Source organism: Lutzomyia longipalpis, chromosome 2, assembly GCF_024334085.1.
Source record: "Lutzomyia longipalpis isolate SR_M1_2022 chromosome 2, ASM2433408v1".
Classification (NCBI taxonomy): domain Eukaryota; kingdom Metazoa; phylum Arthropoda; class Insecta; order Diptera; family Psychodidae; genus Lutzomyia; species Lutzomyia longipalpis.
In genome coordinates, this window is record NC_074708.1 from 7,155,475 (window position 1) to 7,182,334 (window position 26,860).

General features: G+C 30.7%; 3 protein-coding genes across 6 annotated transcripts in view; 1 reads left to right on the plus strand and 2 right to left on the minus strand.

Moving 5' to 3' along the window:
• LOC129788976 (dachshund homolog 2) overlaps positions 1-26,860 on the plus strand; it is a 1,190,888-nt gene that overhangs the window by 390,697 nt on the left and 773,331 nt on the right. The window lies entirely within an intron of this gene.
• Positions 1-26,860, minus strand: part of LOC129788985 (uncharacterized) — a 511,890-nt gene that overhangs the window by 169,728 nt on the left and 315,302 nt on the right. The window lies entirely within an intron of this gene.
• Positions 920-26,649, minus strand: LOC129788974 (semaphorin-1A). 4 transcript variants are annotated; one of them, XM_055825528.1, is made up of 12 exons: positions 26,086-26,649; positions 25,464-25,629; positions 24,998-25,365; positions 24,812-24,920; positions 19,191-19,386; positions 18,634-18,738; positions 18,234-18,464; positions 17,498-18,073; positions 14,440-15,224; positions 13,121-13,249; positions 11,951-12,020; positions 920-8,988 (listed from the first exon to the last, which is right to left on the minus strand). In XM_055825528.1, the coding sequence occupies exons 3-12, from the start codon at positions 25,222-25,224 to the stop codon at positions 8,840-8,842; spliced, it is 2,577 nt and encodes an 858-aa protein (XP_055681503.1). In that variant the 5' UTR covers positions 25,225-25,365; positions 25,464-25,629; positions 26,086-26,649; the 3' UTR covers positions 920-8,839. The 4 variants fall into 4 exon arrangements, 1 of the variants encoding a protein (XP_055681503.1); XR_008750406.1 differs by lacking the exon at positions 920-8,988 and adding an exon at positions 12,891-12,953 and having other exon boundaries at positions 24,998-25,322; XR_008750407.1 differs by lacking the exon at positions 920-8,988 and adding an exon at positions 12,891-12,953 and having other exon boundaries at positions 24,998-25,319; positions 26,086-26,646.

Sequence of the window (26,860 nt, forward strand, 5' to 3'; positions counted from 1 at the left end):
ACCTTAAGTTCTGAATCTTAACGCTTTCTTTTTTTTTTTCTTTGCTTTTTTTTTTCTTACCGCGGACTATGTAAGAGGGGAATTCCCTATTTCTGCGGATAAATAAATAATACCTAATACCTAATTTATAAACAAAGGATATCAGAAATTTTGGGGAAGATTCCGTTTGAAATATTTTATCTTGCGATTTTATTGTTTCTTTTAATTACCATTTAAAAGAAAAAATCTTAAAGATTTTTAAATTAATAAATAAGGGAGACCGGGGTAAAAGTCTATTGAAAATTTTCAAATGCCAATTCCCAAATTATAATTCGGAAAAATTATTGTAGAAAGCTTTACCAACCTTTTGTAATTGACTGTAATTTGGAGATTATTTGAGCAATAGCTTTGTTGCAAAATGGCGTGATTGAGAAAATCACAAAATTCTCTGTTTTAATAGGTATAAATGTAAAATTTCTTGTAGCGGTTTAAAAGGTGAGAAGTTTAGCTATCAACTACTATCAATCTCTCAGGTGGAAAATCATTGAAAATTTCGGAAAATTCGACCGACTTTATTTACCCCACTGGTGACTATATTTACCCGCCGCGTTTAAAAAAATCAGAAGCGGAAAGATCAGAAGATGAAAAGCTCGAAAACTCATATTTTCCGGGGAGATAGAAAAAAAGTGGTCTGAGACAGTTATAGGCCAGGAAATTTCCTATAAAAATTATCCATCGAGGAAATTTTCTTGCCCTTGGGGAATCCTGCAGATAAGAATATATGCAAATTGATGTTTTTTACTCCAGTCTCTCCTACTTTATATAACATTCTCAAAGCACAAACTGTCTGAATCTTCAACTTTCAAATTCTATGAAATAAAAAAAGATTTTTGACAGAATAGCTCCCCAAAGCCAAAGGAAGAGAAATAAAAAAGATTTCTTTTGTGAAATTTGGTTTTTTATTTAATTAATTTTTGTTTCTAATTCGTTCCTTAATTCAATTACATAATTTATAATAATAATTTTATTTACTTTTTTTTTGCTTTCTCCTTCGCACTTTTCTTCCCTTTTTTATGGTACTTAATGATAATATAATGAAAGTCTCTCTACTTTGCATTTTGGTATGAAAAATGATGAGTTTTCTTTTCAATAAATCCTCCATCGCTTCGTCTTTTATATGCAATAATATTCTTTTTTTTATGACAGGTATTTTTTTTTAAATGTTAATGTTTATCAATAGAATTTGTAATGTGTTGTGTCTTTTTCAAACTTTTTTCTATTTTGAATGAATATTTTTTTGAGGCGAGTTTTCCTTCAAATTTAAGGACTTTTCGCAGCTATTAGCGACTATTTTATTCATTGCATTTTTTGTCATTTATTTTCCTGAATTAATTAAAAGAGAAATTAATTTTTTTTCCAATAAAATCAGTCATTTTTTGTCATTATACTTGGGAGGAAAACTATTTTATGTGTTATTTTATATATATTATTTAGGAATAAAAGTATATAACGCTCTCTTGATGCATTATGCAGTCCATTAAATTATATATAATATCATTAATCATTTAGTTATATTTTCATTCATTAATCACTGCTTTTAGGTTTTTTTCTTTTTCATTTTTTTTTTAGTAGAAAGATCAATAATAACGCTCATTTTCTAGCTGAAATTTTTTTTATATATATTACTGAATACGTATTGTGGATTTTCTTCTTTCTTTTAGCTATTTTTTCCCCACACGCCCCCGTCACTAAATGCAATAATATTTCTAAAAAATGTTTTTATGCATTAATTTCATTTCATTTTCTTTTAAATTTATTTTATGCAACAAGTGAATGAAAAAAGTCTGTGAGTGAAAAGATCTTTAAGTAAAAAACAAATAAAAGCCGTTTTTTCAAAAAGTGATTTTAGTCTCCTCTCCTACACATCCTGTTTTTTATGTTTCTTCTCAACGTTATTTACAGTTTAATTTCTTTTTTTTCTTTAACTCTATTCAATTCAACTTTGCACACAAGTTCTTCCAAATTTTTCAACCAATCAAAAGAACTTTTCATTCTTCTTCTTATTCTTTTACATTTCAACACGAAATGCTGCATTTTGATTGGCCAATGAACTGAATTTCATCTACATTGTTTCAAACTGGTGAAGCATCAATGCAAGGTTCATTTGAATAGAGTATAGTTCACTTTTTTTCATCAGAGTTTCAAATAAAAATTTTTTGCTTTAATAATTTTATTAAAAATTGGTATTTATTTTTGTCCAAATACCCGATTTTTGCGTTTTTTTTTTTTTGTTTTTCTTTTACCTCTGTCTTTTCATTAATTTTTTTGTGTCCCAGGGAAAACCCAAAAAAGATTCTTTTCTCATTCATTCATTCAACAAAAGGACGTGTAATTGAAGTTGATTTAACAAGTGAAATAAATAAATTCACTGGACTTTCTACAATTTTCTTTTTTCAATATTTTTTTTTCTTCTGTGTCTTATTGCATCTCAAGTTTTTTTTTCACATCAGTGGATCGAGATTTTTCACATTTTTAATAAACATTTTTTTTTTGTACTCATATTTTTCATTTTTTAGTCGAATTTCATCTTTTTTTTCATTTAACTGCTTCAACTTATGAACTGAGGAAGTTTTCTTTTAAATAAATTTTCCACTGTACATTTTTTTTCTTCATTTAATTTTCCTCCACTTCACTAGAATATTTTTTTTCTTTTTCATTTAGAAACTAAAAATAGAAAATAAAATAGTTGGTTATTGTTTAATATCATTTCAGTCTTTCGTGATGTTTTTTTTTCATCTTCAATTTTGGAATTATTTATTACACAAGGTGTCTCATGTCTTAACACACTCAAAGAAATTCATTTTGTACAATTAAAATTACGAAGCAAAAGAAAAGTTAAACATTTTCTCTCCCTCATTACGGGGTGCACTGAAATTTTATTTGGATTTATTTGATGAAGTTCATTTAAATATTTTTCTTTGTACTAAACTTGTCAAATTTTAGTCATTTTTCGTTTTTTTTCTTTTGATTTTGATTTATTTTCTTTGTTAAGAATATTTCTTTGCAAATAAATGTTTCAGAAGCTTTTCTTTTTGTTATATTTAGAATTTTCTTTGTAATCTTTTTCATTGAAAGAAAAAATCTTACTCATCTTTGCCTGATGAAGGGGATAAACGTCTCCGAAATGTCATGATAAATTTGACGTAAATGTCAAAAATGCATTTTTCTGTCAAAATAAATAACAGAGAGCTAATCAAATAAATCATTTCCCAAATAAACCCATAAAATTCCAACACACCCTGTATGCAAAATAATTAACATCTCTCCAATAAATTGATGTTTCCCTCTTAATTTTTTTTTATTCTTCTTTTGAATTATTTTTTATGGATGTTTTTCATTTATTTCCTCACTTTTCTTTTGAAAGAAAGTTTATCTACACTATTTTTCTTGCATGATAATTATGTATTTTTAGTCATTTTTAGTGATATTTTTATGCTCATTTTCTTTCAAAGTATTTTTTTAAAACTATTTTATAGTTCTATTGTTTTTCTCCCATTTTTTCATTTGAGATTGAAAAATGCGGATATTTTGAGATTTTTTTTTGGGATTCTTTTGTGTGTTTGTGTGGGTATTTTAGGGGGAATAAAATTGATGCCTCTCGAAATACTTTTTTGCAGAGATTCATGATTTTTCTTAGTTCTTATTTTCATTTTTTTGTTTATAAATAATTCACTACGAGTTTAGATTTTTTTGTTTTTTTTACTATACAATTGACTGCATTCTTATTCAATAAATCTATATTCAATAATAATAAATGTAATGATGTAAAATCCTAAAATTTAAACCACTAATATACTTTTTTTCTCAACTTTTTATGGCTCATTTTTTCTTCTTTTTAATTTACTTAATTCTCCCAAAAAAAAAAACTTGTCCAAGAGAACTCTACGTAAGAAGGTGAAAATATTGCAAAAAAAAATAACTTTTTGATAGAAGAAATTAACTGAAAAAAAACAATAGATTTGTTTGGAAGATTTCGAGGATTTTAAAAAGGGGAATTGTTTTATTTATTCACTTTTTAATGTATTGTAAAATGAAGAAATTGTCTTCTCTACTGTCTTAAGTATTTCCCCTTTTTGCTTTGAATAACTTTTCTCGGTAAAAATGTTAAAATGCTAGAACTATCGCATTTTTATGTAATCTGGTATAATTTCTCTTCTTCACTATTACTTTCCTATATATGGAGCAAAAATGAAAAACTTTTGAAAATTAAAATCAATTGTAAAACCTCTTTACACATCAAAACTTTCTACTCATCTAAGCAGTATTTTTTTTTAATATATTTTGTAAGAAGCACTTGCATATTATAAATGACTTATTAATTATATAAATATATGGCTTTATATAATTTATATTCTAATATTCTTAGTAAGTTTTTTTTTCACCTTCAAATCTCACTTCAGTAATATGTATAATATATTTTTTCTTTCTGTATTTACTCAATATTTCCTTCACTCTTCAATAAGTTCTGTTCCTTTCTTTTCATTCTTTCTTTTGCTTCTGTCCTTCATTTATTAATCTTTTACCTTTTCTTATTTATTTCTTTCTTTTTTTTTAATAAATACGCGAAAATGCTTTACAATGAATTTTTTTCCTCTCAAGTTTATCTCATTTTTCATTTTCATTTTTTTTACGTTTTAATTGGTAACATTTTCTCCACTGCATTTCCCCTTAATCTTCTTGCTGCTCATACCATTTGACTGAACTTTGAACAATATATTTTTTTAAATAGTAAATAAAATACTTCTAAATATAGTTTAATATATTTTTTTCATCATGTTTATTTTTTTTTATTAAAAACCACTACTCTATGATTTTCTTTATTCATTTTAATAACTTTTTAATCATTAATTTAGTGCATGAGTTTTGGTTTGTTATTCAGCTTTATCCCTCATTATTTTTTTTGTTTTTCTTTTGTTGTTGCATATTTTATTTACATAAGAAGAGCAAAAATGGTATATATAATAAGAAATGAATTTTATGCTTCTCTTCTCAATGTTTAAATAACATTTTTTTTCTTTCACCTACAGTTCTCCCAATTTTCTTTTTCATCTTCTCTCCGTGTTGAGTCAATGATGAAAAATATATTTTGAAAAATTGCAATTTTTCTTTTTCATAAAACAATTAACAATTTGTTGAAATTTATCAACGGCAAATGTTTTTTTTTATTTCGTACAAAATTTCTTTTGACTTTCTATTTTCTTCGTATTCTCTTTTTGTTAAATCTCTTTTGTATAATATATTTTCATTAATTTTTGGAGAACTTGGTAATTAGGGAAATTATTAATGTGAAAATGCTATGCAATGATCCTGTAGCCAAACAAAGGAATTTCATTGAATTTGCATAAAAAAAAAGAAAGGAGGAAGAGTCTCAAAGTTAAAGGTAATAAACGGAAAAGAAACCCATTGATCAGAAAATCTTTAATCAATTTTTTACCCAGCAAAATCTTCCATTTAATCAGAAGAATATTCAATTTCGATAAGAAGAATATTCTATTTTTCCGGAGAATGTTTCTATTGGTCAGAAAACTTAATATTTTGATATTTAATCAGGATAATGAGAAATTGATCAGTGAAATGGAAAAATGAATAGAAAAATAATAATTTCTAATTACGTAAAAAAAGCAATTTAAAAATATATATTGGTATTGTTGTTGTTCTTTTTCCAGAGTAGTAATGGGTTGCTTTCGATATATTGCCACGTGAGGGCCATTTTACGGATAGGAGTGTATCAATCTTCTAATCGAACCAGTAACCGTGATCTACTTGAATAGTTGATTTGTCTGGTGTAATTTGATAATTGATATAGGGAGAAAACGATCTCCTTCCGGTGAGCGCCAGTAAGAAAAGAATTTTACAGAGAAAATCCCAATTCAGTGCTCTCAGAGCACTACTAGAGTGATCTACTTGCACGTTGGCGGATCTGTCGCATTTGCCGTGTTCTTTATTCGAACTGGCGACCTTTAAATGCAAGCTCAAGCCTTCTATCCATTCCACCCCAAGCCCTCCGTAAAAAAAAGGTAATCAATCAGACAAATGATCTATTTTGATCAGAAAGTTATGCAAAATGATCCTCAGAATATCATTTTAAACTGAATTTAGTGATTTCTATGAACCACCAATCATTTAATCGAGTTTTCTATGCAAAACATTCTCCTGATTAAATGAAAGATTTTTCTGACCAAATACCTGATTTTCTGATCAAAAAATGGGACAAGAGCAACAATTTAATTCGAGGAAATTCGTTGGCGTTTCATTAATTCAGCTCTTTGTATAATTTTTTTTTAAATTAATTAAAGTAATTAAATCATAATAAATTGGTATTCTATTACATTTTAAAATTCTTGTTAATTTCTTATTAATTTTGGTTCTCTTTTGAATAATTATGGAAATTCTAAGAAAAAAAAATAAAAACTCTCATAATGAAAGATTTTAATTTGATTCTGAAGAATTTCCATAATATTTTACCAAAGGGAGTCATCTGAAAAATTTCCACGAACTCATTTAAATTTTCTCATTTCAATGAAATTCCAATGAAAAATTATTGCTTGTCAATGAGTGATCTCATTTGTGGCTTTTAGGGTCATGCAAAATAGACGACACATAAAAAAAATATGCAGTGGCCGGTATTAAATTTTGCTATATATGGACAAATTGGAGAGGAAGAAATTATATACTAAATATATTTTTATTAAGAAGAAGTGAAAGAAGGTCTCAAAGTAGTTCTCTTTTTTTTTACACACACATCGTCAAAAGAAGATGCTATTAAATTCTCAATATGGGTGGATGAATTGTTGCTGCACTTTTCTTTGTAATATAAATTTTTCTATTTACATGCTTCACTCGCTTTTTTTTTGCTCTTTGCTATTTTAATGAAATATACGTAATAGTGGGTTTAATGGTTTTTCTTTTTGCGGATTAAATACTATTCTCGTTCTATTTTCTTTTGCATTTCCCCCTCCCATCGTTAGCTTAGAATTATTTTCATTTTTAAATATATATTTTTTAATAATATTTTTAGCATGAAAGAAAAATATGAGATAAATCTCATATTAACTCGTTTTTCCTATAATCTTAACTTTTTTTGTATTGTGTACAAGTTTCCCCGTTTTTTTTGCATTAATTTTCCTCTGAATTTCCCACTCCTTAATACGTATATATTTTCATGGTTTTTTTTTAATTCTTAAATGTTAATCTCTCGCAAATAATTTGCGCGTATTTTTTCATCCTTTTTTTTTACTAAAATATTAAATTGTCTCATATTTTTTTCACCCCTAAGTTCTCTATATATAATGTCTCCCGCTTAATCTCGTTCACCTTTCTCTCTGTCTTCTCTAAATGGCTATAAAAGAGCAAAATTCTATTTAAAGATTATTTAGATTTGTTTTCACGGGTTTTCCTTCATTTCTTCCTCATTTAGCGTCATCATCTTTAAACCACGTCAACTGAAAACTTTTTTTTATGCATCAATATTGATTTTTTTTAATATTCAAAAACTTTCATTTTTTTTCTCCTAAGTGTAACAATATGCGTGAATATTTCTTAGAATTATTTTATATCATTTTTTTCTTATTACTTTTGTTTCAAAAAGTGTCTGCCTCCTCCGCTATGTTGTATATAATAAAATTTCTAATAAATTTATTATATATTTTCCCTTTTCTTTTGAGATTCATTCACTCTTTATCGTGTTTTTTTTTAATGAGTATATCTTTCTCTTATTTGCTATTTTTTTCATTTTCTTTTTCACTTGATTCTTCATCTTTTGCTCTGTTTCTATCCTTTGACCATCTAAATAAAACTCAGTTGTGTGATGTTTTGCATTGAAATAAAGATTATTAAATATAATATTTATAAAAAAAAAATTCCGTGAATTAGATAAACATATTTTACACCAAAAAAAAATCTTACAAAAGATAATAAAAAATAATTTACAATTTTCCCTTTTTTTATACAACTTTCAGTGATGTTTTTCTTCTATGAAGAAAATTTATTTTTTTGTTAAATAAATTAAATGTTAAAAAGTATATAAAGTTAATAATTAATAAATGCACAATAAAATCTTTGGTAGAAAAAAAAGAAATCCATTCAAACTGCCAACTTTTTCTTTACATTCAACTTCTTTTAGTTTCTGTTTCAGATGAATTTGCTTTCTTTTTTAAAAAAAAATCTCATACATCCTAATAAATATGCCTTTTTTCGCGCATTCCCACAAAAATCCGCACAAAGAAGTTCTTTATTTTCATCCTTCTTTGTACATCATTTTGCTTTATTTTTTTTTATTTAGAAATGGAATATATTTTTTTTTGTTTTTAATATCAGTTTTTTGCTTCACTTCTCGTAATTTTTTTTCTTTTTACAATTTAATAAATGCTCATTTTTTTTTGTTTTGTTTGTTTAGTGTTAGAATTCATTATTTCTCATCATCCCAGTCTGATGCTTTAACAACAAGCAACTCACACTCCTTCGGATCACATAAATTAGCTTTGTTATTCCTGCGGCGTCGATTTTTACCACCACATGCCCCACCACTAGTAGCACCACCACCACCCCCACAATACCCACCACCCTTTACGAATTCATCAATGGGAATTGTGGATGCAGAAGATGACGATCTCATGTCACAATCACCCGTGATATCTTCCATTAGTAGATTATTGTGCGTCCATACGGATGGTGATCGATTCCTCTTCCTCTTCCTCCGCACCCACAGACTATTCCACGTGACATTGAGGGCATTTCTCAAGTGCTTCGATGATGTCTTCATCGGTGACAATGATGTTGAATCGACGGCATCACATATTAATCAATCGCGATAGATATAGCTACAGTTCTTCAAGCTCCCCTGAGGACTGGGACTACTCGATGGTGGTGCAGGACTTGAGCTACTGTGCGACATGACTGGTGATGAGCCTGAACTTGAATTTTGTGGACTATCGGAACGATGTTGGGTCGCTGTTGTTGTTTTTTTGTTGTTTTGTGCGTGTGTGTGTTTGAGCACAAATTGAATCAATTTAGCATCAATCATATACATATATGAGAGAATTTTCACGTATCCCTTTTGCATTCATTTTATAAAGGAGTTTAGTCACGAATATTTATGAGAAACTTCCTCATTAGGGAAATAATTTGGACAATGTGAACCATTTGAGGTTCAAAAATTAATAAGAAATCGCCAGATAGGAGAACCTGGGGTAATTCGGTGAATTTTTGGGAGATAATATTACCTGAGTTCCGTGGAAATATTTGAGTTTTCCAATGACAACTATATTATAGGAAATTTTCCGGGCTACAACTTTGTCTCAGACGATTTTTCTCTATCTCAACGGGAAAATGCTTTTTCAGGCCATTTTCCAAACCCTTCCACATTTGCCTATTCCAAAAATCCTGGGGTAAAATGGTTAATTGCGTTTTTTGTTGGCTAATCTTAATTTAATGACATTATTTTAGAATGGAACTATAATATCTATTGAGAATGAGAGATTTGCGCACCAATTAAAACTTTTTTTTTAATAAAAAAGAATATAAAAAATAAAAAATACGTTAAATTTAAGAAATTGCCTTTTTTATTTTTTTAGTTCATAAAAATTGATAATAGTCAGTGATCAAACATCCTAAATTGGTGATAAAGGAATTTTTTTTTATTCAAAAACTTTAAAAGTTATTTAAAAAAAAAAACACCAAATTCACCATTTTACCCCAAGGAGTACTTTTTACTATCAGTGTTCTTCGGAAAAACTCGGAAATTTTTTTGGAAAATTCAGATTAAATTCGTGCTTAGCAATAGTTACTCTGTCTAAAAATGCATTTGGATAAAAAAAAATTGCAGAGAATTTCGCCAAAACTGAATTTATAGTTGAGAGGTCAGAGTAACTTTTAGGTTAAAAAATTTGTTTTTCAAATAAAAGCCAAATTATTGGATCAATTATTATGAAACTTTCTAGGCTTAGGCAGGGGTATAAAGTACAACTACTGACAAAATTAGACAGATCAACCTTAATTCTCATTTTCCACTGCGGGATAAGTTTTGAATAAAGGCGGCAAAGATTTCCCGAAAATGTAAGAAATGACGTCATAACTGTTTTTTTTTTGGCGACTCAATTTCTTGCAATTTTTTGCAATTTTGGGCCCAATTGCGGGCTTCTTGCAGCTGATCCCAGTGGATTAAGAAGTTTTTTTTTGACGTTTTCATATTATTTTTTGAGCTTCTACGGGATTAACTGGCGCAATTGTTCCTCGAATGAAGAAGTTTTTCATATAAAAGTGAGTAAACTCCTTTAAACTCATACTGATGCCCCCACGAAATTATTGCAACAATTCTTTAATTTTCTTTTAAAGGAAATCTTCCCAGAACATTCTGAGAAAACGTACAAAAACTTAAATAATAAAATCAAAGAAACTTTGCATTTGAGTCTCTGCCCATTTAATAGATTCTGGGTGGAGTATTTATTAACCCTTTAACATCCAACATGAAACATAAAAACATTGAAACATGCGCTCTTTTATCGCGATTGTTATTCTATGAATTTTTTTAGAGAACTTTTCTCACTCAGAACGTCTACTTTGATCCATTATGCGTGAATTTGATGCATTTGTAACATGGAAAAACAATTACATTCATAAATAATTGAAAAAATAAAATGTTTCATGTTTGGGTCAGCGTATGACCCAAAAAACCTTAAAGGGTTAACCAATTAATTTTGGAACATTTCTAATTGAAATGTAAAGAAAGAAGAAGAAGAATTAGATGTTTTCTCTCATTGGCCAGATTAACTTAAGCAGAATGATGATTGGTTAATTCACACTTAACTTTTCTTTCTGATCTTGTGGAGCTTCAGTGCAAAGTTGATTTGAATTTAAAATTACCCAATGAAATCATTTTGTTTCAATTTTCTTAAGATTCAAAAACCGATATCTCTTAATCTGAAAAAAAAAACAGCCAATTTTCATGCAATTTTCCCCATTTTACGGTAAAGCCATTACCAAAAAAATTCTAATTATAAAAAAAACATCAATTTCCTCTTTTCCAATAAGAAATAAATCAAAAACTTTCAACACACCTTTTAAAAGAATTTCCCGGAATTTCCGTTGTGAAAACTTCTTAAATGTTGGTGAGAAGTTTTAATTTATTATTTTCTTTTTAATTTACAAAATTAAAACTTCTTTCAAAGCGTGTTGCAAAAGCAAGTTAATCAGTGTTGATTTTTATTTGTTTCCACAAACTTCTTCCTTTTGGTTTGATGAAAATTGCAATTTTCGCTTTTGAAAGTTTTTTTTTCGAGTTAAATTTTTGTTCTCAAACAATTCTCATTATTTAATGCAAATGTCAATTAAGTATGTACAGAATTTTCTGGGAAAAAAATAGAGAAAAAAAAACAAACGTACTGAAGCTCCATTAAAGAAAATAGAAGCAGGAGCTCTGTTAAATAATTTATTATTGTTCTTTTTTCAATTTAAAATGAAATTGCTACTTTATGGTTAATTTATCTCATTCGCAAAGTTTTCTTTTCAATTTTTTAAAAGAATTTCTTAATTTAAAATTAAAAGAAATATTTTGAAAGATTCTTTTAGGACTTTTAGGATTTATTTATTGAATTTCTGAAATAAGCAAACGAAGTAAACATAAAGTTGGCTTCGTCAATTTTCGTTCCCTTTCGGGTGTCTTCGCTCTCGTTCGTCTTCTATCGCACTTGATTTACTTAGCCTCATTTTTTCTAGCTCATTTAGCCCCTCAAGATTTTTTTTAAAATAAATTTCAAAGCAGCCAAATTATAAATATTTTTCTGTGAACAATTTATACGACACATGTTGCAATATTTCGCTTTGAGAACATTTTATGAATGCAAATTGAATGCATAAAGAATACAATGCAATAAATTTATATAAAAAAAAATTGAATGAATAAAAAAAAACTCACCAATTCCATGTCGGGGCGGCTGTCTCCTTAGTCGACCGAGACTTCTGTTTCTTGCATTTGTATTTAAGCCCTAAATTATTACGAGTGTTTTGTTATAAATAATTTAAAAGCAAAATAATATAAAATTACTAAATAAAGGGTTTTTTTTTCTTTTAATTTTGTAGAGTAAAAAAAAGAATTCTTTTCAGGATATTTTTTTTAAAATCTACTAGAGTCCTTTTAGGCGTCTCAAAAGCCTGTGCAATAGGTTGTGATTTAAGATTTTTTTTTATAAAAGTGAAAGAGAGTGAGTGAAAGAGAAAATTCGTGAAATGGGAAAAGGGAAAAGGAAGCAGCAAAAATTTTCATAAATTTTTTTTTAAACTCTCTCTACTAAACTACTTGGTCTTCTTGGTTTTTTTCTCCACTCTCTCACTGATTTTTCTATCCAACCTTCTACTTGATTTTTTTTTAATTCTCTACACTTTTTGTGTAAGTTTTTTGCTTCCTTCTTCGTCTTTTTTTTTTTAGTTTTTTTAAAGTTTTTTTTTAATTACTGTCAATTGAAACTTTTGCCATTAGATGGTGTGTACAAGAGTGGTTTAGAAAAAGGAAGAAAAAAGAATAAGAAAAATGAAGAATAAAAAAGGAGAAAATATGTGTTTTATGTGTGAGAAAAGTTATTATATATTGAGGGGAAAAGAGATTCTTCTAAGGGTGGTGGTGTGTTCGTGAAAGGGGAAAGATGTGGGTGAAAAAACAACAAAACAAAATGTGATTGCAACACAATGGGGTTCAAAAAACAAAACAAAACATTAAAAAATTAAATAAAATAATTAATAAAAATGTGATTGAAACGCAAATTAAGAAATAAGTTTGTTTCTCAAAATTAATTGTGATGATACGGGAGGGTGTAATTGGTAAAACAATTGAAATGATTAGGAGCAACACAAGAAATTACCATATTTTGATTTATGAGTCCCTGACTAGTCTCAACCGCCCCACTCCCGTCTCAAAGATACACCTGTGTGGATGAAAAGAAAATAAAAGAAAAGAAGAAAAAATACAAAAATTATTAGTTTTCTTTCAATTAATTAATTCAAACAAAAACAACTAAAATATGGAAAAGAATTTCATTCTTTTCGTTGTTCTTTAAAGTTTGGGGATTTATTGTGGAATTTTCACTCTTACTTTTTTCACACTTCGAGTCGTGGAAAAACCATCGCCACGCCGGTAATTGTCGCCCTGGTGTGATCGCAAAGTTCCAAAATTATCTCGTCCACGGTACGTGTCGCGTGTGTTGTAGCCATCAGGTTGGAACTATTTTAGAACGAATGGGGGAAGATGGTAAAGAAGTATATAACAATGGATGGTCATTTAGTATGCATTTAACGTGTGTAACGTGTGATGCCCTCAAAATTCTTTGAATTAATTCAACAAAGTGAATGAGAAGAGAACTTAAAGAGCTCCTATTGCTGTTCTTTTATTAAATTTTCTTTTTGAAATAATTTTTGCAACTTATTTTCTTTTAAATTCTAAAGAAAACTTTGAACAAGGGGTGTTTATCTGAATGAAATTATTCGGATCTTCGGAAAATATTCGGAATATTGGCTAATATTCGGATAATTTGCCAGAGAAATCAAAATATTGATTTTTAGACTCTAAATGGCTTAGATTGAGAAATAGAATCCTAAAAAAATATTTATTTCAAACCTTATAAGAACTAAATTCAAACCGAATAGTAATTTCACCCCTAATCATGCTAAATTCAAGCCTAAAAGAGCTTGAGCATTTTATTAAAATTGAAGCATAAAAATATTTTTTAGGCATAAAAAGGCAGAGATTGAGGAATAAAAGCTTAAATTCGAAAGAATCACAGCTAAAAAATATATAATTTAGGCCTAGAAAGAACAAAAAGTAGTAAATTCAAGCCTAAAAGTATTTGGTTGTCAACCCTAAAAAGGCAATCTCAAATCTCAAAAAGCTTTAAAAAATATTACATAATTAATGTCTAAAAAAGACTAAAATTGAAGTTTAAAAGGTAGTTAATTCAAGCTAAAGAGTTGTATATTCGAGCCAGAAAGTAGTAAATTTAACCCAAAAAAAAAGGCTAAATTCAAGCCGATATTATATTTAGTTTTCAAGCTCAAAATTTCAATGATCAAGGAACAAAACTTATTAAAAAAAAAACTCATTAAAGCTTAAAAAAGGACTAAATTCTAACCGAAAAGTAGTAAATTCAACCCAAAAAAGACTAAATTCAAACCAAAATTCCCTAAATACGTTTTTTGATTTTTTCTGTTTTGAATTAATCGGTTTTTAGCAAAAGATGTTCATGTGAAGTCAAATATTCAGATCTTCGGAAATATTCGAATGATTCGCTTAAAAACACAAAATATTCGCCAGATAAACACCCCTTGACTTTGAAGCTATTTGAAATATTTTCTTCAGAATCAAAAACTTCTTTAAAAAAAAAGAACAATCAAAATAGACAAGATAATTGAACTTACTTGGAAGAGAGCATCATTATTTCCACCATGATGGAGTCCCATTGGTTTCCTCAGGGTGCTCTTTGGGGAATTTTGCATTTTATTCTGACTGGACGTCTGTGGCAGTAGTACCGGCTCCGCATACGTCACCTCATCCACCTGAGGCAGAAGTTTCGGTTCCGTCTGTATGCGATTGACATTCTGACGTTGCTCAAAGTATTCATACTCCGTATCCGGATAGGGAAGATTATCATCTTCATCCTTGTGGCAACGTCTACCGCAAAAGTAGCCCGTAAGGAAGCCAACGAGTAATGCAAAAATTGATCCAGCCAATACAGCCATCACGAGGGTCTCCACCGAATATTGCGCCGTCATAATGTCCGGCGTTATTTGTGGCCCAGTCCCATCGAAACTCTTACTATCCTGCATAATGTTAATCACCTCACCACTCGGTTGATTCTTCATTAGACGATTGTGCGAATCCATCATATCCATATCATTGCGATAGCCCTTCTGTTCACCCGCATTTGCATCCTTTGACGACATCTTCCCCGATGGGCACGCAGCATGTTGCCCCGTGGCCACACTCTGGTAGTAATAGTTCTCCTCCATCCACCGCGGAGCCCCGTGCGAACGACATTTCCCCTGAATTTTATCCCATGCACAATATGGGTCCTGTAGGGCAACACATTCACTGCAACTTGTTATCTTATCACTATTGCATCGGTGCAGCCGCACAGCAATCACTTGACTATCTGTGACAATTACGAGCTTCCCATCGTCGTAATTTCCATCTTTTGGTTGATCTGAGGAAGGAAATTTAGGCATTGCTTTTTCTTCTGTTTTTCAATGATTTTAACTTTTTTTCTTGTTAATTTAAAAATTATTTAAATGAAATTTCTTTTTAAAAAAAAATAATTAAATTTGTTTTTTTGATTTTTTGCAGTTCTTTATTTCTAACTTTGTAAAAAAAATTGCTTGACGTGGAAAATCGCAGTTTGAGGCCAAAATCAGGTTTAATCTTTTTAAGCTTCACTTTGAAAAATCTTCGGTAGGTACGACAATGGATAGAGCACTCAGTTTGTATCAAAAAGATCACCGGTTCGAGTACAAGTTGCCCTGCTTTTTTTTCACTCGAATTTAAAATTCATAAATTGAAGAGCATTGAATATTTCCCAAATAGGGGAGACCGGGGTAAAAAGAGTCATTTTCGAATTTTCAAATGCCAATTTCTCCCAAGTTATAAATTGGAAAAATCGGAAAAAATTAGGGTGGAAAGCCCTACCAACCTATAATTTTTGACAGTAATTTGGAGGTTATGCGATCAGTATTTTAGGAGTTAAAAAAGAAAATAAATTTTTGGCCCATTTCCCAAACTTTTGCGTATTGGGAAAAACGCGTTTTCCGATACTTTTCCCTTAGTAATTTTCCAATCTGATAATTTTTCTCACTAGCTGGGTTAGTGCAGAAAACGTTGCCAAGGTGTATTTTTCAATAACTTTTAATGATTTTTCTGTACAATTATTTGAATCAAAACATACCCCTTGGGGTAGATCGGGTCAACCCATGTAAATCATATGGGAGATCGAAATTTTTGGCATATTTTCTATTCATTTGTTGCAAAATGGCGTGTTCGGGAAAATCGCAAAATTCCTTGTTTTAGTGCGTATAAAAGTGAAATTCCTTGTCGCGGATCAAAAGGTGAGAAGTTTAGCTATCAACTACTATCAATCTCTCAGGTGGAAAATCATTGGAAATGTCGGAAAATTCGACCGACTTTATTTAGCCAACTGGTGACTATATTTACCCGCCGCGTTTAAAAAAAGTCAGAAGCGGAAGGGTTCAGGAAAAGCTCGAAAACTCATATTTCCCGGGGAGATAGAGAAAAGTGGTCTGAGACAAAGTTGTAGGCAAGGAAATTTCCTATAAGAATGACCTATCGAGGAAATTTTCTTGTCCTTGGGGAATCCTGCAGATAAGGATTTATGCAAATTGACTTTTTTTACCCCGGTCTCCCCTATTCATTAAATTTCATTTTAAAGTTCAATTAACAATCATGATGATTTATGTGAGGGAAATTCGTCAGAATAGCGGTCAAAAAAAAGTGGCAAAATAACACATCTTTTCTGCAATCAGCGACTTTTCGATTAATTTATATTCATCCCTTAGTCTCTAGGAATATACAAAAGTAGGAAGTTTTATGAAAAACTTCTGCAAAAAATCACAAAAACAGGAAAAATACTTTAATTCACTTTGAAAGTGTCACATTTCTTGACAAAAAAGGAAGGGGTATAAAGAAGAATTTGCACAAGTTTTCTTTAAAAAAAAAGTCTGACAAGTCTTATTAATCTAACTGTGAAAAATTGGTATATTCCTAGAGCCTGAAGATGAATATAAATTATTCAAAACGTCGCTGATTGAAGAAAAGTCGCGTTTTTTTAATTTTTTGTTCTGACCGTTATTCCAAAGAATTTCCCTCACATTAAATTTTATATTTTCAGGCTGTTTTTCCGTAATTTTCTATATTTTTTAATAAATTATAAAAAAAAATTAAGGTTGTGATAACTCTTCAATTTACCTAAGATTTCTAGTAAAAACAGGGGGATGCTCAACCCCAAGAAATCAGTACTTTTCGTGACGCAGCAGGTTCTTCCGATCAGAGGAAGGGATTAATTTGCACAATTCCACTTGCAATCAAAAGTACATTTAATTAGCTTTCGATTAATCCCTATCTCATCATCCGGATGGACTTATTAATATAAAAAAAGTTGAAGTGTTTCTCGGGAATCGGTCGAGATTGATCGAGATTCGAGAATTCCTCATACATTTTGTTCAACAAAAAGTGACTTTTCTTCACAGAAAAAGAGGTTATACCATCCCCTTGAGTAAAAATAATAAGACAATTCTCTACAAATAGAACTCAATCTTCAAGCTCTTCTTGAATTCCTTATCTTGACTCTCAATCAATGAGTAATCAAGATCTTGAAATTTTAACACGAATCATTAGCCAAAAAACAATATTTTAAATGTTCCAAAGAAAACAAAGAATAAAATCACATAAAATAGCAACAAAACTCACCATATTGAACAGTCCTAACAATTTCCATATTCCTTATTGGTTCACTTTTAGCGAGGACATCGAGTTCCTCAATGACAACGGATGTTGCCTTTTTGCTTGAATCCGCTGAATCAGCATTAACGGCCTTTATTATTTTCCCATGGTCCGTCCCGACGAAAATCACATCATACGTCTTCCCACCTGGGGTCTTAATTTGCGGATCAACCGCTATTTGTGTGAATTTATACATTGTACTTGTGCGCATGAGAATTGGCTGCCCAAAGAAGGCTGGAACATTCTCATCCATCAATGAATGTGTCTTTATGAAGTTCAACGTTAAATCAGGAAGTGTACGGGAATCATTGTGACACGACCCTGGACGTGGATCGGGTACTTTTGCACTATTCACGGGTAACCAATTGGAATTTATGCTACTTTGCTCCTTGAAATTCCCCTCAAATGTATCCGCAATATCTTGCAGTGAGAATACGCACACAGCTGAGCCAGGAATTGAATTTGGTGGTGTTGTGAAGACACCATAAATCAACTTTGAATTCGTATGTCCGTATCGTCCTTCAATCAAATTACTTGCAGATTCTATTGATGTGTGAAAAGAAGAAAAAAGGATTAAAAGGATGAAATGGATGCGGGAATTATTCATCATTGACCCATGAGGGAGTCTCTGTCTCTGTCTGTGTGTGGGTTGATGGCACAACAACTAATATCATCAACAACAACAACAACAAAAATCACTCACGTATTTCATTGAAGTAGAATGGAAAGTCTCCTGGCATGGAGCAATTTAGTCGTGACTTTAGGAATGATGTCCATCGATTTCTAAATCGATGCGGTCCCCCCTTGTCCCACTTGCACACCCTCGCAACACGTGAGTACACGGACTTTCCGCAATTTATGTATTCCACAGCTGTTTCGCGAAAGAAGAAGTACACAAAATCACCCTGAGTGAAGGAGCTAACAAAGTTCGGTGCTGCTCCCGTGTGGACAAGAGAAAGGAGTAAAAGAAGAAGGAAAAAATCCACGTTAGAACAGAATATTTCATTCACTGAAAATTAATTAAAAAATCTCTCTCTTTGCCCCCCAACAAACATTCATTCATTGGGGGAAAATTGACGAAACTTCATCAACAAAATACACACCATTTAAGCTTAGACTGTCATATTGTTCCGTCTGAAGGGGTTCACGATAAATTATTGGATCACTGCCACTGAAATCGGCCACTGTGCCCGAATACAGTTCATTGTCTGCAAAAAAAAGGAGAGAGAAAAAAACATTCCAAAATGAAAATCAATAACAATTTCTTTTACCCAAAATACCCGCTAAAAATGTTTGAAGAATCTCTTTCTTGTTGCTCTTGTTTTCTTTGCTCATAATAATTTATTGAGGAAATCTATCTTATTGGGATTTATTCTTCCCATTTCTTAATGTTTCTAAATTAAAATATTTTCCAAACTAAATTTTTCAACAAAACACAAAAAAGAAATACAAAATTGTCCACAAATTTCACATTTTGGAAAAGAACAGATAATTCCGCGAGAAATTAGGGAATAAAAAACCCCCAATTCATTGTTAAAGGAAGGAAAAAGAGCTGAAAAGCCACAGGAAAAATCATTCCACTCTCATGGTATGTGGCAACAAAAGATGAAGAAGAGTATATGAAAATGAAAAAAAAAAGAGAGTAAAAGAGATGATTTACCGGCAAACACTGCTGTGGAATTGTGTTGCGGATCATAAGGACACACCGCCTGGCCGGGTTTCTCCATTTCCAATGTGTAATTGTTTGCATTTATCTGATACAAATGACACATGGGTCGAAATGAATTTGTGCCACAAACTTGCAACTTCCCCGGACTTGGTAGTACGAGGACACGAATGTAATTCTGGCAAGCTTCCTGCAAAAGAAAGGTAGTATACACACACATTGGTATATAGAATACTAGTAGAATAAGAAAAGAATATAATAAAAAAATCAATTCACTTCAACTCTTTACACTAAACAAACTCTCACAGTCAGAGACATATAAATTTTCCCTTTTTTAACTTGTCCCTTTTTGTTATCTTCAAAAATAACAATTTTTATTCAATAAAATTGAAAATTCTCCCTGCATCTATTTCACTCTTCGTATTATTTGAGATAGTTTTGCAATGGACAGCTTTTCAGGAGGTTTTTATCTGGTTAAAAATGAATGAGAAAAGTTTAAAAGAACTATAAAGGATTTTTAAAAGATTCTCCGTAAGCAAGTTTGTAAAATTGATTGCTAATTCTGGCTTAGGTTTTCTAAAGTCATACTTAAGTTTTCTAAACTTAGGCATTAGATCTTCAAACTAGCTCCGGGCTTTTAAGGCTAGAGTCACGGTTTTTATGTAAGGCCTAAGTTTATTAAGCTAGGCCCAAATTTTTCAAGCTAGGCCCAAGGTTTTTAGGATAGACTTAAGTTTATCAAAACCAGGCCATAACTTTCTAAGCTAGGTCCAAATTTTTCAAAACTAGGCCCAATTTTTTTTAGCTAGGCTTAAGATTTTCAAATTAAGTTAAGTCATTAAGATTTTTCAGCTGAGTCCAAATTTTTTAAAAAAGATTTAAATTTTTCAAGTTAGGCCAAAGTTTTTAAGTTAGACCTAAGTATTTTTCAGGCTAGGCCCAAATTTTTTTTACTGGGTCTAAGTTTTTTTAAATCAGGTTTTTAACATTTTAAGATTAGGTCAAGCTGAATCAAAGCTAAATGGATTCTTTAATGATTTTTTTTCGTTCAGGTAATCATCTCTTGTACAGTTTAAATATTAAGATCTTGTGATATTACTTTAAAAAAAACTCTTTCATTAATAAGAGAAAACCTTAAAAAATAATCTTTAAAATCTTTGAAAAAAATTAAGAGCAATTCTTGGAATATTGTAATAGAATTTAATTATTTAAAATAAAAAAAAAAGCATTTAAGAGAATAAAATTGAAAACATAACTCAAACTTTGTCGTCCTCCATCAATATATTTTATGAGAGAGCAAAAGAGACGACGACACCGAAATTGAGTAGATAGAGTATGAATACATAAAATGCTTGAAGATATTTCAATGGAAACAGTGATACAAATGAATTGATGATTCACATTTCATTCACCCTAATTTCCCCCTCGTTCATCTCAATGCGAAATACCCACGACCCACTCACCCATCATCCCTTATTTTACATCTAAAGAATATTCATGGCGTATTGAATAAAATAATCGAGAAAAAAGAATCACAAAAAACCATTGAAATGCAAAAGATTTCATTTTTAATTTAAATTATTCTCATTTTTTTTCAACAATATATTATTTTGTATTTTCTCTCATTCTGTCCCTCTGATCTCATCATTATTATTAAAAAAAAATTAATTTAATCATTTAAATTGTATTTTGTAAATTGCAACAAATAAATTTTTGGAATTGTTATTGTTTACTTATTAATAAATTCCTTTATATTCAATTTATTTCAATTCTCAATTGAATAATTATATTGAATTAGACGATGAATGATGTGAATATGAAACTAAATAGACACATTTTATTTGATTGTTTGCATCCAAACCTCTCGCTATTTGATGGGGATAAATAGAAAATTTTGTAAATTACTACACCAACCACCCTCACTCATGGAATAATTATCAAATTATTAAGCAAATTAATTTATCATCTGTCCGTAAATGTATATCAAATGAATACACGAATAAAAACAAAATATTTTTCAGAGGAAAAATCAACAAGATATAAGTTTTCAAAAGTTTTGAATTTTCTTCTTGACAATTCCATGTGCAGCGTTAAATGAAAAATACGCCAGTTTCAGCAAAAAGCTGTAAAAACTTTCTCATTCCGCACCATTTATTTTTAAGAGTCTCAAAGACTTAAGACACCGAGACGAGTTTTAATTTATCCTTTAACTGTGCCAGAGTCATACACACACATCATGCAGGAAATAAAACTTAAAGTATCAACTAATTCAGGTTGTTCTCCTTTTTTTCACGATTCTTTTGTAAATAAGTCAATAAATCTATTTTTACAAAATAATAATCATTTGAAAGAATGAACAATTCGAATGGCAACTTTAGCCAAAAAAAACTCATGATGTGGGTAAATGAAGTGGATAAAATCGATGAAGAAGTGAATTTTGATTTGATAAAAATATCTCTAAAATAGGGGGAGCCAAATACGTAATTTTTGTGACTTTGTTTTTCTCCTCTCTCACTCTCTGTTTTATTGACGTTTCGGACATATGATTTACCTCCTTCCTCAGGTCTTGAGACAGATAAGATTTATGCTAAAAATTGATTTTTCTTTTTTTTGTAAATAAAGAAGAGTTTTAACATAAGAAATATGTAATTTTTTTTTAATATAAATTCTTATTGAAGAATTTCCATGATAAAACAATCCAAAACTAATTCCCAAGAACTTATTAATTCTACAGGAGAACAAAGGAAACTTCTAATAGAATATCCTTTAGGGGATTATTATTTCTCTCATCCAGATTAAGATTAATTAGAGATATATATACAGCATTTAATATAAACCTTAATAATAGAATTATCTCAATGCAACTCCCTTTGAACTGTGGATTAATTACAGATGGATGAACGAGTTAGTCTGCATGTACGAAAATAATTTTATATCCTTCTTGGCTTTGTAAATAAATTAGGATTTGAAATGAACAAATTTAAGGAAAATTCATCTTTAAAAAAAGAAGTTTTTCTTTGAACTTTACATGACCTATTAAACCTCAGTCTCCCCTAATTTTTGCCAAAGAATTAATTGCTGAAGGCGCATGATCTGAGATTAGTCAACAACGCTTAGTTGAATTCTGATACGGATTGAATTCTCATATTGAGAGGAAATCGATGAAATACTTCGTTCTAAATTAAAAATTTAATATAGATTTAATGGGTTAATTTTAGATTTAATATTTTTCAACAAAAAGATGTGAAAGCTAACGAAAGAAATATATTGGATTATTATTTTTAATAAAAAATCTATTACTTTTTCAATCTCATGACTGATAATTAATGTAATGTAAATATAAATTTATAAGTAAGTAATAAATTCTGCTTCAAATATTCATTTCTGCAATAATGAAATTTTCACAGCTGAATTATTAATTTCAAATAAATAATTTCAAAAGTAATACAATAAATTTTCAATTGAGAGAAGATTCAGAGAGAGTCCTTATAAATATTTATAAGAGAATTCAAAATTATTGATAAATATTTCCTTTTCTCTTCTTAAAATTCAATGATAGCAATTTTTTGACATTTTGACGAGAAATAATGATCAGATTTGGTGTAGCCGAGACACATTTTGTGCTATAAAAACATTGATAATTTCTCTAAATTTTTTAATGTAAATGTAAGCAATTTAATTTAAGAGTCCTAATGCAGTTAAATAAAATATCAAAGTAAAACGAGCTGTTGTTTACCATAAATTCAGTTTATTCGCAAAATTCGGCTGGAATTTTATTATAAAGAGTTTATAAGAGGAGGTTTGAGTCTAAAATTCTGTTCTAGATGAAATTTTGGAATGATCCATCCATCTTTTTACGATTTATATCTGCCAGATTTTATACCAAATTTATCTTGGGTGCTATAAAAAGTATATTCCTGAATACAACATTTTGCAATATGTATAAAAATAAAAGATTAGATATTTCACAGAAATTAAATTTATATTCATTTAATTTTTTCCAATTTTTATTTAGTCTTTTTAGTCATCAAAATAAGAAAGTCAAAACGTCGCTGAAATTATTAAATTCAACAACCAATTGCCATAAAACAGACAAACAGCGCCTCCATCTTCAAGTTTAGTAACTAAGCTGACATTTTATGCGTTAAACTTCCCTTAACACTCGCAGGACTTTACTGGTACTTGAACCACCAACTTGAACCTAAAAACCAACTTGATCCTAAAAATCGTCACAGAATAAAATCTATTGGACCTATCTCGATGAATTTAGCATCTATGTGTAGGGAATTTTAATTACTTTAAAATAGCAGAAAGAAAATCTTGAGAAAAGTCTTTTCTTTGGAAGATAATTGAGGTCAAAGTCAGAATCCAACGTGAAGGATCAAATTGGTAGTAATTACCAGTCAAAATCCCATACATTTTAGCTATTGTTTTGAGGTTATGTTTCCCCATATTTCCCAAATAAAGTACTCTTGTTTACTTTTCCGCGGTGAAAATCATTAATGTGGACTAATTTTATTGCCGGAAGTGATTAAAAAGTTACTTAAAGAATCAAAGTTTGTGATTATTTAGGCGCAATAATAAATTATATAAAATTGTAGCTAAAAAAGTCGTTTGAATTGGCAATTTTACATCGATTCGACGCAATTTTTTTTCAGTGACGATTTTCTCGATTAAATATTTAGTAATTAGGTGTAGGAATGCTTCAAAGGGATTGAGAATTAGTGAAACTTTCGATCCTCGTTCAATAAACTGATTAATAATTAATTATTGAGCATATTTTATCAGCTGGTAGTTATTACCAATTTGATCCTCCGCGTTGTGCCAAATGTTGGGTCCTCCAAGTGTTAATCAGTTCTGTTGTCAATAAAACAAACCTTTGACCCTTCCACCTTCAACATGCAATTATTTTATTCTAATTTTGAAATTTTCTCAAAATAGATTAAATCTTTGCGAGAAATTAATTAAAAATATTTCGTATAGAACTCTTGAGAATAAGAATCCTATTCGAGATTCTCCTCATGAGATTTTTTTCCCTGAAAATATATGATTCTTATTTGAAATTCTTTTCATCACCATAAAAGTGCTCAAATAAACTCTCTCTCTACACTCTAAAATGAGAGAATTTTTATATTCTCACTCCTGTATGAAACTCAATTAAGTTTTCAACTTTTGAATTTCTTCTTTAAGCTCTGTGTGTGTGAATTTAATAATGAAAAAAATCTTCTAATCTTCTGCAATCGGAAAATTGTACGTACGTACACACATATTGTGCACAGAAGATATTCTCTTGGAATGAAAATGGGATTTAGGAGAAGAAATATTGTTTTCTTATGAGATTTTTTTTTTGCCTTTTTTGGGAGAATTTTCTTTTGGGAATTTTGTGCAATTTCTTCCAAGAGAGGGATGGGGTGGAGATGAATGCGCACAGTATTCTTGTCAAAAGTAGTATATATTTTTGGGAGAGAATTTTCTTCTTTTGCTCAGTTTTAGTCAATTTTCTTTATTAAGAGAAAATTTTATCAGAAAAACTATTAATCACAGAGTTAAGTTTTATTAATTTTTTATTCAATTTTCTTTCGTGTTTTAAGCAGAAAAAATATTTATTAACGTACCTCATCTTTCCCCTTGACAACGCACATTTTGACATCATCCTCCGGTGAATACCATTCGAGTCTCTGTTGCTCCGTGAGATCGGATATGCTGAGATTGTAGACAATGTTCCTACAAGGAGAAGAAAATTAAAGAATTAGAATAAAATCTTTAGAGAGATAAAGCAAAAAGCAAAAGTTTTTACGCACCTTGCACCAATGAGGAGACTATGCCCATCGCGTAGCATTAATTTGAAATTATCAATGGTTGTGTCATTGCCCTGGAAACGCAGTATCTCCTCCGAGCCAAGTTCCACGTACAACTTGGGCCGAACATTCTCCTGCCAGACCCCATGGATGAGCTGCGGCAGGGCCGAGAGTGTCAGGAGGGTCAGTATGAGCGTTGACAGTGTGGAAGCACCCAGAGGGAGAGACATTTTCTCAATCAAGCTCGATTGAAGGCGCGCACCTCCTCCCGCAGAACGTACACTCAGCCTCAATTGATGCAGCGACAGAATCAGCAGTCCAGAACCTCCTCGCGGCACACGCAAACACCCCAAAAAAAAAACCAGAGAAGACTGTGAAGCACGAAGGAAAGTTTTAATATCCAACTCATTGATGTTAATTAACTCATTTTTTTTTCCTTCAACATTTCTCATCTTAATTAGATATTTACTTGATTCTGCTGCAAGTTGCCCCCCTTCTTTGCGTTTTACTTTCAACACAGCTTAATTTCCTCCTTGGATTCCCTCTCACACACACAAATTTTTATCCTTTTTGCTTAATTCAGGAGTTTTCCATTTATTTATTTCCTTTCAAATTCCAATAAAAAAATTTGTTTTCTGAAAAACAAAAGAGATTTTTTCTTGATTGGAAAATGACATAACAAATTACTTCTTGTTGGGAAATTTTCTATTTTATCTGCGGGAAAAACCCCCAAAAATAATAGAGGAAAATGCAAAATTGATCGGGGAAAGTCCGTGTCCGAGTACGAAAGGAAAAATCAAGAGTGGTAGGAGGGGAGGGGGGCGGGGAAAGGAGTGAAAAGTTGCGATTGCTGTGTTATATATACATTTGAGGGATTTTCCACACTACAATAGGAGAAACGGGGGAAGGAGGGAGGGAGGACCAAAGTTTTCAGGATGCACGAGAGGGAGGTTTGGGGTGAAAATAGGAGGGTGGGTGGCGCAAGAAAATCCACCACTTGGGAAAAGAAAAGTCCCAAAAATTTACCCAGAAAATCCCGGAGCCCCCCAAAAAGGTGCCCCATGGGGGTAAAATAGTGGCAAAAGACTCACTTTTCTTGCGGAATTTCCCTCTGCTGAAGAGCTTTTTCGTGGAAAATTGAGGGGAAAATATTCACTGAATTTTCTCTTGTCTCGAACACTCCGCCATTATATATTTTCCTTGTAAACACCAAAAAACACACAAAGTGGAAAATTCTCTTGCTCCGTTCAAATCTGGGAGCTTTGTGCTGCTCTATTGGGCAAATGGTGCAAATGCCCCCCTTGATGCTTTGTGCAATAGGTAGCGCCCCACGGAGCCACACAAAATACACAATTGGATTGGAGGAAGAAAGAATTTTATTCGGTAAATAAATTGCAGGCCATCGGAGACATTTTTTTTCCTTCTTCGCTTTTGCCACACAAAATTTTCCACCACCTCCGGGGACAAATTTTCTCTTGGGGTGCCACAGAACACAATTACACACAACAATTAATGAACATTTGAACAAATTATATCACACGCATTATTTTTGGATTAACGTGCCCACCACTTTTCACACACGGAGCATTTTGATTTGGAAAAATTACCACCACTCGCGAAAAAATTGGTGAACTGTCAAATTGTTTTTCCGTGCTGAACTGCACAATTTCACGCGGCTGCCATTGATTTTGACACCATTTCCGCCGCGGGAAATTCACATTCAGCGCTTTGTGTGCAACTTCATGTTGTAGATTTTTAGGGCAAAAAACCTTCAATTCACTGCAATTTTCATTAATTGTTTACCTTTTCGCTTGACTTTGCTATCTCTCGAGGGAAAATGGGGATTTTCCTTATTTTCCCAATTGC